The sequence below is a fragment of the Nuphar pumila genome, chromosome 12, assembly GCF_984573655.1.
Source record: "Nuphar pumila chromosome 12, dmNupPumi1.hap1.1, whole genome shotgun sequence".
In the NCBI taxonomy this organism is placed as follows: domain Eukaryota; kingdom Viridiplantae; phylum Streptophyta; class Magnoliopsida; order Nymphaeales; family Nymphaeaceae; genus Nuphar; species Nuphar pumila.
Genome location: NC_143260.1, coordinates 37,121,802 through 37,141,883, shown reverse-complemented (window position 1 = coordinate 37,141,883; position 20,082 = coordinate 37,121,802). Strand labels below are relative to the sequence as shown.

Here is a 20,082-nt window from a genome sequence, read left to right as displayed (position 1 = left end):
GGAGGACAGGGGCGGACGTCTTGGGTGTCGCTAATTTCTTCCGATCGTCGGGAGGAGTGGGTGCTTACAGGGGGTCGGAACCACCGTCGCCGGATCGTGGGTGCTCGCAGAGAGAGAGACGAAAGAAGATCAACATTTGAACCCATGTACCATAGAAAACAGAAGTAGAAATAAAAATAAATAAAAAGTTAAAGAAAAGAAACTACGGACATATAGCAAGAAACAGCAAAGCCAAGCTCAACCATAAAGCATCACCCATATAGCCGATGAGTGAACGTTGATCAGAGAGGAGAAAAAATATTTAAGATGCATACGTGGAATCGTATATACATCAACCAAGATTTTATGAACAAAATGATTAAAGATGATTATAATTTGACAAAAAATAGCATCAACCATCAATTGGAGTTCACATTTAATTCTAATAGGACCCAAAAGCAGATCAAACAGGACAGACTCCTCTTTCACAATTAAGATCTTCACATTCTATTAAATAGGACTACAAAAATTAAGCAAAACTAGTATTTTTTAACAGCTTGACACATCGACTGAAAACCCAATTTATTTAAATAACTATGAGTTTGACTATCATGCAAAATTAACCAAACCAAGATCCTAAATCTTGAAGAAAAGCCTTTAACCCATAACAGGCACTAAGAAAACCAATCGGCCCCTAAAAAGAGAGAAAGACCTAAAAAGAGAGAAAGAGAAAGACAGGAGGTGGTAAGCGAATGGGCAGATTGGAGGGTGGTAGGCATTGAAAGAGCGTCCGACATTGAGGTAGGGTCCTCCAGCCTCCAGCGTAGAGCTGCTCCTAAAGAAAGAGAGAAAATGAGAAAATGGGTAAAGGTGAGGTAAAAAAAAGGGTTTAAATACTCTCTTTTGTGGTCGTTGGATCTAACCGTTGGATCTAAAAGCAACTACCACTTTTTTTTCTTTCTCTATATCTCTATTTATATATAGATGTATCTTAAAAGTTAATCTAATATTAAACTTAGTGTCATACTCATCAACTTTATTCCCATCTAGGTCACGTCGCCCAACTATTTATTTCAAAGCATCTAGTTCTAATAGTCGAGAGGGTGGTGTATGTTCCCCCCATGATTCACTGAATCTCAGGTCTGTGTTCGAGGCTTTGAATGAGCACCACGTATACAAGCACATGGGGCTCGTATTCCCGTGTATATTGACATAACTTTGCATCGGACTCTGGTGTTGTTGCAAAGACTTAAGTACCCTTTCTTGTTATTCTTCTCATAAAGTGATGGTTTGAGAAAATAACAAAAATGCCCTTCATTCAAAAAAGAAAAAACAAACAGTTCAAAAAAATGACAAACATGTCCTACATTCAGAAAGTCGAGGATGATGTTGACTCTTCAAAGTCTTCTTCTTCTTTCCCCGTAAAACACTATAAAACCCTCTCTCTCTCTCTCTCTCTAGAGAAGAAATAAAGGGAGACAAAGAGTTCTCCCTAGAGAAGGCTATGAACATCAACCCTCTCACTCTCTCTTCCTTCTCTCTCTACTTCTGTGCACATCCAACAGACGATCCTACATTGCTCCATCAAACACCGACTGACATGCACACTGACTGTAGCATTGTTCAACTTGAAGAGTTGTGGAGTCTAATTCAGAGTTTTTGCCCTTACAGGAGAAGGGTTTGGGGGCTCCTCCCAGCGTGGGTAGCATCATTCAACTTGATTCGTTGTGGAGCCTGATTTAGAGTTTTTGCCCTTACAGGAGGGGGGTTCGGGGGCTCCCCCCCGGCGCGGATTCCGGGCTATGTAGTGTTATCGGGCTTTCCTACAGCGATTTGTAGTATTTTCGGGTATCCAACGAGCCCCACAACGATTTATAGTGTTATTCGACTTTTCAACAGCGATTTGTAGTGTCTTCCGCAAATCGCTATAGCGATTTATAGTGTTTTTTGATATCACTATAGCGATTTGTAGTGTCTTCCGCAAATCGCTATAGCGATTTATAGTGTTATTCAGTAAGCAAATCGTTGTAAATCGCTACCCGAATTAAGACCAACTTGTCAGGGTTGTATCTTCCTAACCGGAGGTCATATTCCAAATCCGTAAAAAGTGGTGTCTTCGTTATTGAGTCTAGTTTATTTCTGTAAATTTTAAGTAATTTCTATTGTCATTTCATTCCCCATTTTAACTTCAACGATACATTACAACCACAATCATCAAAAGAAAGATTGCCCAAGCTAAGAGTCTTGAGAGAGTAGAGGAGGGCCTCACCACCCACCGAACAACAAAAAATACAATGACTCAACTTCAAGTGCAGTAAGGACCCAGAGTCGAATAAATTTAGAGGCAACTCATCGATTGGCTCAGGTTCATATTCAGCATGACATCTAGAAAACTTAAGAACTGGTTTGTCAACAGTAAATGATTATACAAAAGTTGCCCCCAGACCCCTCTCTTGTAAGGGTAAAAACTCTGAATCAGGATCTACAACTCATTTAGTTGAATGATGCTACCCACGCTGGGATGAGCCCCCAAACCCTCCTCTTGTAAGGGTAAAAACTCTGAATCAGGCTCCACAATAGTCAATGTGCAGGTCAGTCGGTGCTTGATGGAGCAATGTAGGATCTTCTGATGGATGTGCACAGAAGCAGAAATAAAAGAGAGAGAGAGAGAGAGAGGGTTGATGAGCCCCCGGACCCCCCTCCTGTAAGGGCAAAAGGTCATGAACACGCTGGGAGGAGCCCTCAGACCCCCCTTTTGTAAGGGTAAAAACTCTGAATCAGACTCCATAACTCTTCAAGTTGAATGATGCTACCAACGCTGAGAGGAGCCCCCAGACCCCTCTCCTGTAAGGGTAAAAACTCTGAATCAGGATCTACAACTCATTTAGTTGAATGATGCTACCCACGCTGGGATGAGCCCCCAAACCCTCCTCCTGTAAGGGTAAAAACTCTGAATTAGGCTCCACAACAGTCAATGTGCAGGTCAGTCGGTGCTTGATGGAGCAATGTATGATCTTCTGATGGATGTGCACAGAAGCAAAAATAGAAGGGAGAGAGTGTGAGAGGGTTGATGTTCATGGCCTCCTCTAGGGGAGATTTCTTTCTCGGATAATCCTGCAGTGCAGAGACTGGGTCTTAAATAATCATCTTCGGGGCACTTAAGTCTTTACAACCACTCCTTTTCAAGAATCGTAATTTTTTTTTGCACCAATAGAGGAGAGGGTACTTAAGTCTTTGCAATCGCATCAAACTCCAACGCTAATTAATGCTGACAAACATGGGAATACGAGACACACATGCTTACATACGTGGTGCTCTTTGGGACCCCCGAACATGAGATGTAGCTAACTGCCCTGTTCGGGGGGGGGGACATATAACCTGCTTTGCTAATAGTCTAACAAGATAACCGTTAAACTTTCCCTCAAAAAAATATAACGATTAAACTAACCCAACCTATCTTAAGGTTAAAAAACATAAAGAAAATGATAATATGATTCATTTCGCCCCCAGGTCGGTTCTCCCTCAACAAAGTATTTTGCATGCACTATATGTGTAGGGTGTTAGGGTCCGAGTATGGTGATAAATAATAAGACTCGATTAAGACCCGGGTACCGACTTCAAGGTCGGATTAATACATGGAGTTGGATACCGTTTGTTAAATTTTATAACAGACCGGGCCCCGATTAAGGCCTGCAAATTTTTAATTTAAAAATGATAAAAATATTATTTTATGGGGTATGACCCGAGTCTGGTTCACGTAGTTTTTATCGGATCTGAATATGATTTTTTTTTTATAATGAGTTTGATTAGACTCGAGTCCGAACCCGATACCATACCCGAAAATAAGGGCCAGCTCTGATTCCACCTGGGTTCGAACCAAACCCGGCACGTCACATGGAGTCATCCACCATCAACTTTTTTTCTTCCTCTCCTGTATATTAACTTCAATGATTTGGGGACGTTAGCAGAGTTCTCTGACTTTTGATTGTTAAAAAGTTGGGGCATCTGTACCGAAACCTCCTGCAACTGACCCCCTTCCTGCAAAGAGGCTCAGTCCTTCGTTTTCCTCTGCCGTACCCCACATGGTACTCTTTTTTCATCCCCCTTCTCTTCTTCACCATCTTCTTCTTCTACTCTTTACTATTGGTACTGCAGAAGCCGGAAAATCGACTTTCCCGGGCGGAAACGAAGTGGGTTTCACTGGTTTCGTTGATTTGTGTAAAGAAGGGACAGGGAAACTCTATTTTTGTATTCTGGGGAGTCGATTTTCTGGCCAAATTCGAAGCGGGTTTCTCTTATTTTCTTAGTTTGTCGAGAAAAGATGGAGAGAGCAATTGTTCGTTTTCTTTTGATGTGGTTGGCGAGGAAAGCGGGGTTGGTTTTCTTTTGATGTGGTTGAAGGGTATCTTCCTTCTTTCTTCGTTTGATGGACTGAAAGAAAGGGTTTTTTTTTTGCGATTTATGCAAGTTTTCCTTTTCCTTGATTCAATAGGCTGTCTGTCGTTTTGTGTTCTCTTTTTGTCTGTTAGTTAATCAGTAACGGATTGCATTTTTTCCAATAACATCATTTTTTTTTGCATTAAAATGAATTGAAAAAATATGGCCCACCGGAACTTAAGTTGTGAGTCTTCCAATTATTCTGTGGATATGTTGTTAATGGTAGTTCTCGTGTTTAAGGATTCTTGATTGAAACATTGGGTCTCATGGAGAAACATGATTATTTAAAAGAGGATGGAAATAGAGAAAAACACTGTCGATTGAGGACTCTGTTGCTGTTTGTAGGGCTATGCACTAAAGTAAGCACACGGTATATATATATATATATATATATATATCTTGTTGCTATCTTATGTCAGCTATGTAACTAAGATATCATTTTTCATGATGTTAACAAGGCTGCGGAAGGTAGTATTTTGTGTTTAATCTATAGTTTATAATTGAGTAATAGACTGTACTTCTGAAGTGACTGTTATTACCTTTCGATTAACACAAGGAATTGACTATAGTCTAAAAGTAAAAATATGTGTTCTTTTGATCCTTCTTTTTTTGTGTGTGCTTGTCAATTAAGGTATCCTAATTTGGGTTCTTCATTCTCATGCACATTGGATGTAATTTGTTTTTTTTTTAACATTTTGGATTCAAGCTAGTGATGTTTTGTTGAGCATGTTTCGGAAGATGATGTTAATTTGGTGAATCATTGTTTGAGATTTGAGGTGGTGGGAGGATTAGCATGTGATCGGTATTGGAAACATTGTTTGAAATTTTGGTGAGATTGTTGGATTTCCACACTATAAGTTGTTAATAAGGTGGTTCAGCGATGCAGATGTGCACATTGATAGTCTTTGTTTGAGGTTTGGATCAGATATAGGGTTCTATAAATATTCGCTCTGTTTTCTGTGCTGCACAAATGTTGAAGAGCTTAAGCTTGAGTGAGATCCTGGTCTTTAGTGTTTGAAAACAACAGATAATAAAAAATAGTCATGCAACCCTTGTTGAACCTTTCTGCCATAAATACAGTATTTCTCTTGTAAAACCTTCCTCAGTAGTTTCTGAGGACATGTTTGTCAAACTCTGGAATAACTTCCGCAACCTTTTGTTACTGCAATTCTCTTAAAGTTTGTGGTAAGTGGAGGGATTTGGGATTACATCTGGCAACTGAGGGTGCAACTTTTCCCTGTTTTCCTAATTAAGTGCTCACACGATTATCTCATGATATTGACTAGTGGCATGGTTAAAATCACGCTGGACCTACTTGTGATAGAGAAGATTTGTCCATGGATCACTGACATTTAGTTATGACTTGGACACATTTAATTGTCTTGGTTAAGGCATGGAAGGCAAATTAATCTAAAATCACTGAGACTTCTCATGATATTTATTTGTCTCTCTCTTCTCTTTTCTAGCTAGTTGAGTCAAAGTTTGGTTTGAATTTAAACTCTGCTGAATCGAGTTTAATATTGTGAACTAGCCTTCTTGGTGTCACATTTGCTGGCAAAGGGTTGTTAAGATGTACAAAGGTCATGGACTATTGGCTGGGTCATATTTCATGATTTAGTGATTATGTGATCTGATTGTTTTTATCTTTTTTCCACCTATTTTGCTACACCAATGTCCATAATGTTCGTAAAGCTGAAATAAAAAACATGTACATGAGATTGTTTGTGCATCACATCCTGTTCCTTGTACAACCTTAATTTTTTCCTCTTCTACCATCCCTTTTTGTATGAAGATACAATTTATAATTTTAGATACTATCAGGTATTTGCTTTCAGGAACCACGGCATTGACATAGTTCATAACATTATGTACAATTACAATAGATTATTGAAATCTGAGCAACTAGATGTAACAAGTTCTTGTTTTCTCTTTGGAAAAAGTAATAAAGAAACTATATTATACTTCTTTGTTTGACACCTAAATGTATTATACAACCCTGTGCACATGAACATTAAGACATTTCTCTCTTTTTTCTTTGTCTTTTGTTATTGAATTACAATATTCATGCATGAATCTACCAATAGCATTCATTTCCTATTCAGTGTTTCTTACCTATGGGTTAATCTTTTAAGTTCTTCTACTTGTATGTGATACATATTCTTTTCCAAACAATTGCAAGGCACATTTGCATAGAGAGACTTGCAGCCTCTAGTTTATGCATCTACATTGCATCATCATTATTTTTTGGTTGTTGTTGCTTGCTCCTGATGCTATTTTCATTTCTGCTATTATTTTTTGTCATTTTAAAATAATCATATATTATGAAGCTGTAGGGATTCTGTGGAGTGGATGATTTTGGCTTCCTAACAAAGTGAATGCAATATACTTATGCAAATGGAGCAAGGTACTGCAGTGTTGGAATCAATGCCTAAACTTTTACTAAAGTGTTTGCTTGTCTATGATGAGTGGACTTCATATGGTGCACCTTCACCAAGCACAACTGCAAGATCTTGGTTAGATAGGATGAAATGATAACTTTGATAAAGTTCCATATATTGCCACAGTTAATCTTGTGATTATTTAGGTCCAGGATGCCTCAAATTTAATATGCTATGGCTGAGTCATCTATTGCTTTGTATATTTGAGTGTAATACCTTACTTTTCCTATAATTAGTTGTTTTCAATTGGTGGATGTGCTATTATTTCTCCACTTGGTCTAAGGCATGTATATGTGCATTATTACCTGGTGTTGGCGTGGTTCTTGCCTGTGGGAATTTTTCCTTTGTTATTCTGGGATCAATATTTCTTCTGCTTGTTCTCTCCTAATTCCTTGTGTTTTTAAGCATTGTTTTCGTTGTTATTTTTCAGGCAATTAGATTTCTACTTCGTATGGTGTCCATTGTTACTTGGTGTCTTGGAATTTAGCTTGACTCTTATTTATGAGATATCAAATTTTTGGGTTAAAGTGAGTTTTGATGCTTGTGTCTGGTTCCTAGAGTTTTTAGTTATGGTTCAGTTTTTATATTTGAAGTAGTTGGTTGTATTAAATAGAATAAATGTGCTTTTACAATCTTCATCACAAGCAATCTTAGACTGTGGTCAGTAAATTGGCCCTAGGTATCTATCCTAAAATATCAGCTTTCGAAGGCCTGTTGTCACATGGATTTCATGAGAGAACCTAGACCCATATCTCCTTGATTTTCTTCCTTTTTTTACGATACTATACGCTTTATATAAGTGGACGTGTACATCCTTTTATTTTTATTTTCTTGGTAACTTTTTTTTTTAAGTCTAGCTGGGGTTAGGCAGACCCCCACCGGTTATTAAATAACATACCATGGGGGTTTGAACCTGCAACGTCCCACCACAAGGAGACGTGTACTGACAGCTCCTACCAACCACATGGAGCCGCCATTGGTAACTATTTTTTTATGCACTAGAAGCATTCATGTGACTGTCTTGCTGCCATCTTGTCCTCTGTAAATTTTTTGGGTTATTTTGGACACTATCTTATGATGAGCTTCAATTTGCATGCTTTTTCTTTTCCGCTGAACAATACAATGAGGCTGCTGGAGTGGTGCTACAGAACATGCTGTTTGTAAACTTAGTGTCTCTTACGTCTAGGGTTGGGATTCAGCTTGAACTTGGTTTACTTCATTTAATTAACGACGAGTTATTTAAATTCCACGAAAAATCCTGATTCTTGTAAAAACTGAGGGCACCAACAGATACTTTGAGAATATCAACATATCTATTTTTTATGGGCAAAATCTTGGTAAAAAGCATTATTTTTAATATTTCTTATATTTTTATTTCTCCTTGTTATATTTCAAAATGCTATTATTATTATTTTTTGTTATGAGCTTTTTCCCATATAACATGAGATAAGATTAGTTTTGAAAACTCCGGAGTATGTCATGGCGGCTTGAACTTTTGTCCCTATGGTTATGGATGCTGCCAGTATGGCATATGGCAGTAGATGCCATTTGACACCAGCAACGTGTACCATACCTAGTATTATTTAATGTTGGCAACTCTTTTTTGTGCTTTTCTTGTAGCCAGTTGTTTTCTGATTTGATGATATTAAATGGTGAAATCTTCCGTCCCCCTGAATGAGGGATGTCTGCATCTGAGAACTGTACTCTTGTGCAGAGCCTGCAGTAGATGGCAAGGAGTGTGAGGTAAGGTACTCTCTGATCAATGATGCAGAAGGTTTGCAAGAGGGGATATATGACAAGCCCCTCCCTTGCTTTGGTTGTGGGATAGGATGGTTCTCGTGAGTCTTTCTCTCTCTCTCTCATATGTTCTACCGGCAATTTGGAATTGATGGTCTGTTATTTTTCCAGTTTTCTGCTTGGATTTGCTTTCCCATTGATGTGGTACTATGCCACCACCCTCTATTTTGGTAACTACTACCGCAAAGACCCAAGGGAACGTTCTGGCCTTGCAGCCTCTGCAATTGCTGTACTCTCTCTCTCTCTCTCTCTCTCTCTCTCTCTCTCTCTCTCATTATTTGGCAAGTAGGGGATTTGAGACATTTTGGTTAGCTCCTGACCATTTGGGCCATGCCAATGCCATACATATTTGTGTTCTAAAAGAGTTTATGCCTAATGAATTTTGCAGGGTTTGATATGCACAGTTGCTCTTGTCATCACTATGGTTGTTCTGTTGCTTTAGGTGGTTATATCATTATATACTCAGGTTGTTCCCAATCTATCTGTAACAGTCCATGTATGTGATGATGAAAGTGAGCATGGAGAAACGATAGAGATGCTGGACGGGCTGGAGTTGCTGCAGAACTTGTATCGTGTTACTCTTGTATAGTGAAAAATAATTGTAGCTTGCGGAGATTGGCTTTCATCAATGATCTAATTCGTCTCTACACATTAATCACGGTCTTATTACTGTACTTCACCATTCGCTCGATGCATTGCATATCCCGGTCTGCAATCCATTAATAAATATGGGGAAATATTGGCTACTAATGAAGGTAAGGAGCTAATGAGTAGAAATCACTCTTTTCTTAAAAAAAAATCATTTTTTTTGTAAATCATATTATGACAAGTGATTAGATTTTTAAAGGGGTTCAAAAATCAACTGCCCACAATGTGCCAAAATTTCATAACTCAAAAGATCACATTTTTACATCAGAAAATCATGATCCAGGCTTGATCCTTAGCAAACAAAGCATGTTGAACACAGTAGCTACTACTTGCACCTATGATTTCTAGCTCATTAGTTTCTTACTCATTAGTAGCAAATATTTTCTCAATAAAAGGAAAATATTGGCTAGGCTCATGAATGAAAGTGCCTGGCTGTCAGGCCCATTCCAAAGCTGCCATTCTTTGAATTAGTCTCTATCGATACTAGAATGGACTGTTCCTGGATGTCGAATTTTAGGAAGAAGGCCTCCAACCAAAGAACAGCGGTTTTTTTTATTTAGTTACACTGAGAAACCCAATTCCTTGTAGCAGGTAGATCATAGATCGACCACGGGAAGAGAGGTGAAAACTCTGTGGCTATGACCCTCCTTGCCCCCCCAAGGCTTATGCTGGATGTCGGCTTGCGCAGGGAGGTAATGCCCACAGGAATTGAACCTTAACCACCATTATGACAGCCAAGGTCTATCCCCACTGAACATCGTGGTTTAAACATCCTAAATGAATGATCTCATTGGCTAGAACTGACCATAGTGACAAAAGTTTAAATCAATAAAATACCGACAGTCAAATTCTCACAAGGATTTTTTTTTTTCTCCTTATATTTTCAGCAAAAGTTGACAAAAATAATAAATAAAAGAGGAAAAATATGTAAAACAATAAAAAATTATATGAACAAAGGCCAATAAAAACACAAATATTGCATGATGTTTTAAAAAACCAAAAAAAATACCACAATGTAACATTTGAAACGGCTGATAAAATATCGAAATGTTTTTGAAGATATCGTGATATTTGTCAATTTCCTAACGTGGAGTAACTTTTATTACCTTCTGGGTGCGAGCTCAGTTCAGTTTTAATCCATTGAATTTCATGTGCCTGGGCTCAACTTTGGGCTTGAGCTACCAAGCCTAGGTTCGTGGAAGGAGGATCAGCTGCAATATGATTGCACACTTTTAGTGGGCTGCTGCACCTTATCACTGACCATTGGGATTCTGCCTGTCAGCTATGGGCCTGCCCAATGCTGTCAAAAATCGTATCGGCTATCGAATCGTTTGGCCAACGATTCAAGTGAATCAGCCAATACTGATTCTCAAGTGAATCCGCTAAAAAATAATTAAAAAATATTTCATGTTAAGTATTTTTTACATTTATTAAAAAATAACCAATTCAAGTTAGTATCACATCAATTTTCTGCGGATATGATAAGAATAATGGAAAAAATAACAGCAGCCAGATTTTGTTGAGAATCTTCCTTTCGAGTTTTTCTCGTGTCTCTATCGGCAAAAGTAAATGAATTAAAATGTGAATAAATGAATAAAGTGGAATAACAATAAAAATTACATAAAAATAAAAATAGACTTTTTTTCTTGGGATATAGCCAATATAAACTGAAATATCACGATAAATTTGCGATATTTATACTTAAAAGTAATCTCACAATATTTTGGCCGTTTAAAATGGCGATATGATGGTCGCTTGCACTTTTTTTTAAGGATGCATCGAAACCTTTTAATTAGTTTTATGTCCCATGACCCAAATGAGCTTGGTGTAGTGGGATGGGGCTTAGGGCGGTCTAAGTTCAAATCCTGAAAGCATCACTCCCTTGTGCAAGCCTAACTAAGGTATCTCTTTAGATGTGAGGAGTAGGGTTTTATGCTGTTGGAACAGATCGTAAGTACACTAGGCTAAGTCCAGCATGACTGGATCTGGATCTCTGATCCTGGTGACGGTTTTTTTGTCATAAAAGAGAAAACATATCATTTCAGAACGGCTTGGTTCATTTGGCAGGGGCAACTTGTAAATGTCACCAAGTAAATGGAACGTCACAAGTTCAACTCCCACGAGTGGCGTCCCTTGCCGCAAAGTTGAAGCTAAGTGGAGGACCTTAAGGGTTTTACCAATCAGAGGCCAGCCAAGGTGTGGTAGGTGAAAGAGGATTTTTCTTTAAATTATCCAAAAAAAAATGTCTCATCGTTGTGGGGCCCATAACCTGTCCATGTGGGGTCCACCAACAAAATCCTCTGCAAAAACCGTGGAAGTGAAGCACACTAGGACTTGACCGTTGAGTGTTTTATCTGATCACCATGAGCCCTGGTTGCGAAACTGACAACTCTTCTTAAATCCCATCTCTTACTAATCCAATTCCAAACCTTCGCTCTAAGCCTCTAACCACCGTTACCATCTCCCGCTTGCCGTCCTCTGATGGTCTCAACCCCTCCTTTCATTCTTTACCACCACTGGTAATTCCACCATTCTCCTGTTTGGTTCAAAGGACCAAGTGAGGAGTCGAACGCCTCCTTTTGTTTTCTTTTCTGTTTTCATGGTTTTGTCTATCTGCCTCACTTTAGTGCTCTTCTTTCTCTTGCTGCATTCATCTTGTTTATTGCTTTTCATGGTTCATTTTTCTCCAACACTTCCACCTTTTTCGGTTTTAGCTTGTGGGTATGCCTAGTTTTGTGTTCTAATGGCTTGTTTGTTGATTTATTCTCTGTAGCATTAATGGGTTTCGTTATTTTGATTTTTTTTATGGATTTACTTCCAGTGCGGTTGCCTATTGTGGGTATCTTGAATTTTAGACCCATGCCTATCCATGACCCTATCTGAAAATATTTTGGTGACCATACAATGGGATTTTCAAAGGGTAGGGAAGGGTCGGGCTCTATATCTTACCTTTTGTATTTTTTGGTGTTTGCCAGTGGATTTCTTATTCTTCTTTTGCCCGTGGACAAATCATAAATCTTGTGTTACAATAAGAACTAAGCAAACCACAAGATAAAGAGAAGAAAAGAACAAGAGAACTTGTCCACTGTGGGGAACTGGTGCATAGGGAAGTGATAAGAAGATACGGCGGAACAAACTAATTATGTTTTCTGATAGAAAATTGGATCATGACACGATGTCGTAATTGGTGAGATTGGATGAAAATCATGAGAAAAAATAAGCACCAACCAAAGGGGCTTGCTTTTCCTAATAATGCTAAATGCATTTTCCTCAGTTTATGAAATGTAATGTTGATTTTTCTCTTGAACATTGAATGCTTGTCCTGTTGGATCTCCAAATGAGTCTGAATCATAATTGATGAGCATAGAGAGGCAAGAGCTGGAGGAGCGATGGCATCATGAGACAAATGACAGTTCTAGGCATTCCCACATTCTGGACAATGTGCAACTATTGCCGCACTGGATACAAATACTACATTACCGTCATGGGAAAAACTATCCGATGCCGGTGTTGCTCGAAGATATTCATAGCGAGAAAGAAGAGCTCGCTCGAGCCCTTTCTCGAAAAGAACAAAAGATGTAATCAAAATTCACCCGCGAGACAGATGGATGGATTGAGTCAAGTTGGTAGTCTTGATTCTCAGCAAATGGTGTAGCCTGGAGGTGAGAACGAAAGAAATCCGATCGAAGTTATAGATCAGAAACTGAATTCTGTGGAGCTTCCTGGAGTGAATTCAACTGATAAATCGATCTCAGAAGTATTGACAGTGAATTCGGTGCTGTCTAGTGACGATTTGTTAAAGCAGGGCCTTCAACTCATGATCCAGGGATTCTTAGAAAAGCTTCGTGCTGCTAACATGGAGAAGCTATCTGATCTTGAAGACTGTGGAAGGATGATTTTGCGTGTTATTGCTGATCTTGGTTGGCCAGACAGGATTGGAAGCTCTGCTGCAAAATTTAGAACTACAAGCCATGAAAGTTGACACTTGCCAATCATTAGTTTCTTGCTTCATGTTTACACAGGCATCAAATGTTGGTCAGGCTAAGGTTGCATGTTTGGAGATAGGCGGCGCTCAATTTGATGAAGTCTCGATGAAAAAATTGCTGATTGCAATCAGCAGTTGAGAGAGCTGAGGCATCTGCAGTTGAAGCAAGACAAAATGAAGAGATGGCTATGCGAGCGAGGATCCAAGCAGAGGATGACTTGGTTTGTAAACTAGCAGAATTATCGATTTGTCAAACATTGCAAGAGGATGCTGTGCGAGCTTGGAAAGAAAAGGCAGATTCCTTAGACAAAACAATGAAGCATGTTATGAAGGTAGAGGGTGAAATTCATCTGCTGAATGACTCCTTAGCTTCTGCTGAGGCAAAATGGCGCCCTCTCTGTGAAGATGCTGCGGGAGCAAGGGACTGGATTCTATGAATTGAATTAATCTTTGTGGTTGAAGCTGGAGCCTCCATTTTGAAGAGGAAAGTTCATTTTGTATCTGAGCAGGTTCTGTAGATTGGGTGAAGCTGTGGTTGGTGATACTAGAATTCAGTTTTTAGCGGTGCAGTCTAGTTTAATTTATGTAAAACATTGTGTTTTTGTGTTCTTAGTCAGTGTACAAAAGATACATCAGTGTGGCTCTGTGAGTGCTGGGCACCAGATTGATATATAGTGGAAGATCATTTTTGTATATAAAAATGTGGAAGAAACTCCTGAAATTTAATTTTAGTTGACTGATTCACAAACTTGAGTGATTTAGAATGTGGGGAAATTTCTTCTTGTTCAATGTTTTTTCTGTACCACAGTCACTGTATCTCTATTTTGATTGAATTCGACAAACTGTGATCAAGTTATCTAACTCATCCATTATGGCAGGAGCATCTAGTCCCCAAATATAGCTTGATATTGGTGATGATGATACTATTTCTTATAAGCTTGATATAGGCTATGATGTTTTCCCTTGTCATAGTCACAAATATCATAGAATTTTTTAAAATCTTGCAATTTTTTTATTTATAACCTGAAGAAACCGCACCCAGCACGAAGACCTGGTCGTGTTGGCTCAGCCTGACATACCTACGGTTGTCGTGCCGGCAGCGTAAAACTCCAAGGCTAGGACCCCTGCTCCCGGGGCCTATGCTACGTGTTGGCTTGCGTAGAGGGGCAACACCCATGAGAATCGAACCTTAACTGCCCGTCGGGGGCAAAATCTTGCAATTTTATCCCTAGATTTTCAAAAGCTGTTACAATGAGAAAACATTAAACAACATCAGAGGAGGGTTCAGGCCAGGATCGCTTGGTTTGTGAAGTTAGTTGGTCATATACAGGCTCATGAGGCTTGGGTCCATGTGGGTCTTGTCTGATATCAAACCAAGATGAGCCTATCTCAAAAAAAAAAGCCAAAGTTGAGCCAACTATTACGTTGGAGTATAAGACACCAATGAATCAGAACGACTCTGGGCTTTATAAAATGGAAGGAAAATCGCTTAACCTTTATGAAACGTCACAATTAACTCATTTAATGTTGTGTATGGCCCAAACCAGGTCCTACCTAAGTCAATAAGGGTGAACCCAGATCTAGGACAATGGGTCGATGGGGGTCAAACTTGTTCAAGATAATGGCTTACAGTTGAGCTGTCCTACTTGCTTAATGGCTGGTTGTCGGTTTCGAATACCACTGTGTTCGAATTCTGACAGTGTTGGATCTCTATTGTACCCGGTTTGGATCAATCCAATCGACATTAGTGGAGCCCAACTGAACCCGGTGTGGATTAGGCAATGGCTGACCTAGAGAAACAGCTTACCCTGACCCATCAAGCTAAGTCAAAAACTTGGTCCTGCAAGACCAAGACAAACCTTGACGTAGGCCTATAGCTGGACCCCATTTAAGTTTTGATGGGATCAGATCCAGACTATTCCCGTTTTAGTCGCCAAATCCAACTGGTCAAGATGGTGTAGACATGCTCTACTTGAGAAATGGGATGAAATAAAAGGGACAAAGTATTCAAATTCAACTTTAGATAAAGTTGGTCATTGTCATAAGGTGCCTTTGTACCTAAAAATGGCATCCACATTGCCAAGGTTGAAGCAATTTTCCCAAGTGAGAAAATGGATTTGGAGATGGCTACTATCAGTCTACAAGTAGCCAGGCTGAAAGCCTAAAAAAATTTGTTGATCTCAAGATAGGTAAAGAGATGTGTGTGACATTATCCTCTATCGAAAAGAATGGATATTGATTATATGTGGCTCGATATGCTTCAATTGTAAATAATTTATCGCAATAACCCCCGATAGGTTGTCTTCATAAAAAATGTGTGTGATCGCATGTTCGCAAAGAATCTTGCTAACCTGACAGTCTTCACAAGAGCACAAGTACCTCTAAATATCAACATTGTAACCGTGAGATCGGTCGCGAGCTTCGTATCATTGTTGAAGACAATGCACTACTTGCACACATGTTTGTTTTACCTTTTTTCCAGTTTCTCTAGTTTTTCTTTTACCTTCGACACTACAACGCATACCATACGGTGTCCTGCAATATTTCTTTTCTCAAAAAGTTTCATTATCATGAGACAACTTTTCAATAAGTAGAATTAGAGGCTTGTCATGTATGGCGAGAATCTACGAATTAAAGTTCTTCGCTATATTAGATGTTAAGCAGTTGTATCTTCTCATTGAAAAGTGATAGTTAACCCAATATTTCGGTTCTACATCACTGAAAACATAATTTGTATGCGTCTATGTTTTGTTCCTTAATTTTGTCAAGAAAATAATTGCATTGTTCTTTTCTGGTTGCTCGAGTTGCACTCCACCAAAGTGCACTCAGTGGCGAACCAAATTTCTTCAAAAAGTTCTTCATTAAATGTTTTATGCAAAATCCAACATGACATGTAGGTCATGTGTGGGTGACAATATACTTTAAAGCAAGATGCCTATTTGAGATAACTGTCAATACTCCTCTCTCTCTCTAAACTTGTCCAAGTATATGAATTTGTGTTTTAGACGTTCTAAAAACCATGTCCATGAATCATTGAACTCATTATCAATAACAGTAAATGCTATAAAAAATATCTCATCACAATTATCAATAGTATAGGCTGACAACAATATACTCATGTATTTTTATTTTAGGAACGTGTTATCTACCATAAGAACTGGAGGACATTCTTTCAAAAAACCATCGATACTTGGTTGAAAGGATAATAATAGATACTAAAATCGATCTTTTTGATCGGTCTTAATATACCCTATGGATCACCGGTTAGCCTTAATCAGATTATCCAAATAGGCGATAAGCATCTTGAATGACTATTTGAATAAACCATATAATGCAACCTTAGTGTGTTTCTGTCCATGCCATGTTTATTTGTAAGTAACATTCACACCTTTCTTGCGACTGATGTCATTCATGATTTCTCTTAAAGTTATGTTCAAGTTATCATGCATGTATTTGTGAATAACACCTAAAATTCACTTTGATGATATTTTTTTCACTATAAGGTTGTTCAGTAATCCACCACATGTATGTTCGCTATCACACCTCTTTACTTGAAAGAAACCTGCTTCACGTACCTTTGCACAATAGATCTTCCAAGGAAAATCAACTTTCATATGAGTATTGATTCTTGTGCATACGATAATAGTTTTGTTATTGTAGCTCTTTAAGAATTTTCTTTATAGCTATTTTTTATCACATGATCTTTAAAAAACTCACAACAGTGCTTAAGATTATTAAACATTTTGCCCAAATTAATTTCTCGATCGTTTGAATGTGTTGATAGCCATTGAAATTGTTCACAATCATTAAGTCTTTTATTATGTAATTATTGCTCTTAATTATATGAGAACCCATTGAACAAGAAGCAAGGGTTCACATTCTTGAATGTCATTGGTGCATCGCTTTCACCCACCCTTATTTGTCACATGTCATCATTATTTTCACCCTCTTATTGATATGGTATATTCATCATTATCAATATTATCTGGTTGTTCACTGTCAATATGATTGTTGCTATCACTAATTGATTGTTTGATTGCACCAACTAAATCAAAATTCATTGTATCTATCATTTCATTTGCTTTTATGCATGCATCATTCCTGCATTTTCATTATTCAAGATTAACCATCAAAATATTACATTCATCATGACAATTATATTTCAACCATAAATTACATCAAAATTATAACTTGTACCTAGCATTGTTGTATGCTTAAAAAGGCTCCATGTCATTCAAATTATTGCAATGAAGATCACTGACACTTCTTTGCTTACGTGGTTTCATATCATTTGCAATAATTCGTTGATCATGTACAACATCAATATCGTTCATTGTTTGAGACAGTAGGATAATCGACAAAGGACAAGTCGATAGATGGTGCCTGAGATACATGTATATTCTCCATGGGATTTACATCATTTTATTAATTAACTACTCATTGTTTAACTTCTCCTTCATTAACTTTGTATACTTTCAAGTAAACATCATCACTAAATAATATTGATTCTACTTCATCATCATCCTCAACATCTATCCATATTTTTTGCTTGTTTATATTTGAAGAATAACTATACCTAAGGCTCAATAAGTCTGCCACAAATCCGGTTTTACGAGATATTGAAGCCACAAATTTCTTAAAGGTAATATTTTTAGAGACCACTATAGATTTTCAATTAGTATAATGAGACCTACGGTAGTATACTTTAATTCTTTCAGATGCCATTATTATCTGTATACAACAGCCACAATAGTGTACTTTAGCCCATTAATGATTATGCACAGTGAACCCTAATCCTATTACATTAACACAAGAACAATAAATATTAACTAAAGGATAAGCAAACAATCATAAATCATCTACAACAATATATATTTCTATGAAAAAATTGTAAACATAGTAAACTCTAAATGATAAATCTGGTAGCTGAAAAAGTCGATGATAATGCAAGAAAACATACAAAAAACATCTATAGCAACAACCAAACATAAATACGCATGAGGATATTCAATGATCATAAGCTGGATTTATTCACACCCTTGACTGTAGGCTACCATATTAAACATAAATACGCATGAGGATACACGTATATATTGTATAAAACTCGCCTTTCAAACCTGTAGATGGGGAAGTCGATCACAAGAATGATACTGCAACCTTTTCAGAATGCAGGAATTGCCGCAAGGGTTCTACAGAGAAGTTCTTTGCAGACACAAATGAAAAGAAGAAACCCTGAAATAAAAAATGAGTATATATATGATTCAACAAATCACAAATATTAAGAAAAAATGCATACAATAAAACTTTTGCCAATAATTAAGTAGGAGAATTCCTTTAAATAGAGTTTTGCATATACCTTTATAGGATTTTGGAAAGTAAATGCAAAAAAGTAAGATATTTGTGAGAGGTGTTTCACAAATATATTTATGCAAAATATTGATGTATATATGAAAGTGTAGGATTTTTGTGATTTTGGTGGTTTCAGTTTCACTAAAAAATCGTAAATAAATTTATGTTAGTCCGTGAGTTTCGCATAAAAAAACATGTGATTCTAGATTTAAGTGAGAGTTAGACAGAGCCAATGAAAGGTACAATTTTATCGAAGAAGGCCTCAATTTGCAATTGTGAAGGATAAAAGGGTCCTAATGATGTCAGATATTTGCGATTTTGGACATCGAAAGAATATAAAAATTTGTAGAGTTTTTAAGAAATTGGGTCAAATTAGTTGTACAATACAATCATTTTCTTATATAAAAAACCATAAAAATTTATCATATAAAAAATTTAAAAACATTTTAATATCAGGATCAAATGTCGTTAAAATCAGCATTTTATCGATTTTTGAACTACAATAAAAGCACGATATTTACAAAATCTTGCCAACATTCACACCCATTCGTAATATACACCCACACATGAACAAGGTCAGAACCAACCTTTTCCAACTCATGATATTCTCATGTTTCTTCAAAAACTCTAAGAATTCTCGGTTCTCTAATTGTTTCAATTAGAAAGAATGCTATTGTTTTTTGTAATTATGCTTTTTGTGTTGAAACTTATGAGCTTATGATGAATAGTTTGTGTACCCTACGAGGCCTTCCCAGTTCCCACAAACAAGTTTGCCTTTTGAATACAAAAAATAGCATGTTTCTCAAAAAACCCTACAATTTGCCAAAATCAATCGATATCCGAAATTACAAATGTTGGGCATTAAAATGATCATCTTAACCTTTGCATATGTGAACTTGCTGAGGATATGTGAACTTCTTCAAACTTTACTATTGATTTTTGACCAAGAAATTAAAAGATTAGAAAGTTTGCATATATTACATCATAATATATACATACTTTTTCTTTCACATAAAATATAGGGAAAAAATAACTAATATTAGCAAGGATGAAGAAGCCCATATAAAATATAGGCGAGGATGAGGGAGTTTGCATATATTTTATGAAGACCTCACGAAGTCTGCATAAAATATATGCGAGGATGAAGAAATCCACATATATTTTATGAAGAGGAAATCTGCATATATTCTGATAAAATATGTGGACTTCCTCATCCTCATAAAATATATGCAGACTTTTTCATCATTCAATTTTTGAATAAAAAATTAATAGTAAAGTTTGTCGCAAAGGAAGTATGCATATCCTCAAGAGGTTCGTACATGTGAAGGTTTAAATGATTATTTTAACACCCAACATTTGTGAATTTGGACATAGGTGGATTTTGGCAAATTATAAGGTTTTTGAAAAGTGCATCATTTTTGTCGTATAGTAGTCTTTTTTTCATTTTGA

At 37.3% G+C, this 20,082-nt stretch overlaps 1 protein-coding gene across 3 annotated transcripts; it reads left to right on the top strand.

Annotated features, from left to right (window-relative positions):
• The first annotated feature begins 3,903 nt into the window (after window positions 1-3,903).
• On the top strand, window positions 3,904-9,264 carry LOC149820720 (large ribosomal subunit protein eL20z-like). Of its 3 annotated transcripts, none has more exons than XM_089982581.1 (5): window positions 3,904-4,064; window positions 6,744-6,820; window positions 8,569-8,692; window positions 8,763-8,880; window positions 9,040-9,264. In XM_089982581.1, exons 2-5 carry the CDS (start codon window positions 6,805-6,807, stop codon window positions 9,091-9,093), a joined length of 312 nt encoding a protein of 103 aa, XP_089838707.1. In that variant the 5' UTR covers window positions 3,904-4,064; window positions 6,744-6,804; the 3' UTR covers window positions 9,094-9,264. The 3 variants fall into 3 exon arrangements, with proteins under 3 accessions (XP_089838707.1, XP_089838709.1, XP_089838708.1); XM_089982583.1 differs by having other exon boundaries at window positions 3,905-4,064; window positions 9,143-9,264; XM_089982582.1 differs by having other exon boundaries at window positions 3,908-4,064; window positions 6,750-6,820.
• Window positions 9,265-20,082: the final 10,818 nt, after the last annotated feature.

Coding starts and splice junctions, on each gene's coding strand:
- LOC149820720 (XM_089982581.1), top strand. Junction 8,693..8,762: donor TGTGGGATAGGATGGTTCTC/GTGAGTCTTTCT, acceptor TTATTTTTCCAG/TTTTCTGCTTGGATTTGCTT. Junction 8,881..9,039: donor TTGCAGCCTCTGCAATTGCT/GTACTCTCTCTC, acceptor TGAATTTTGCAG/GGTTTGATATGCACAGTTGC.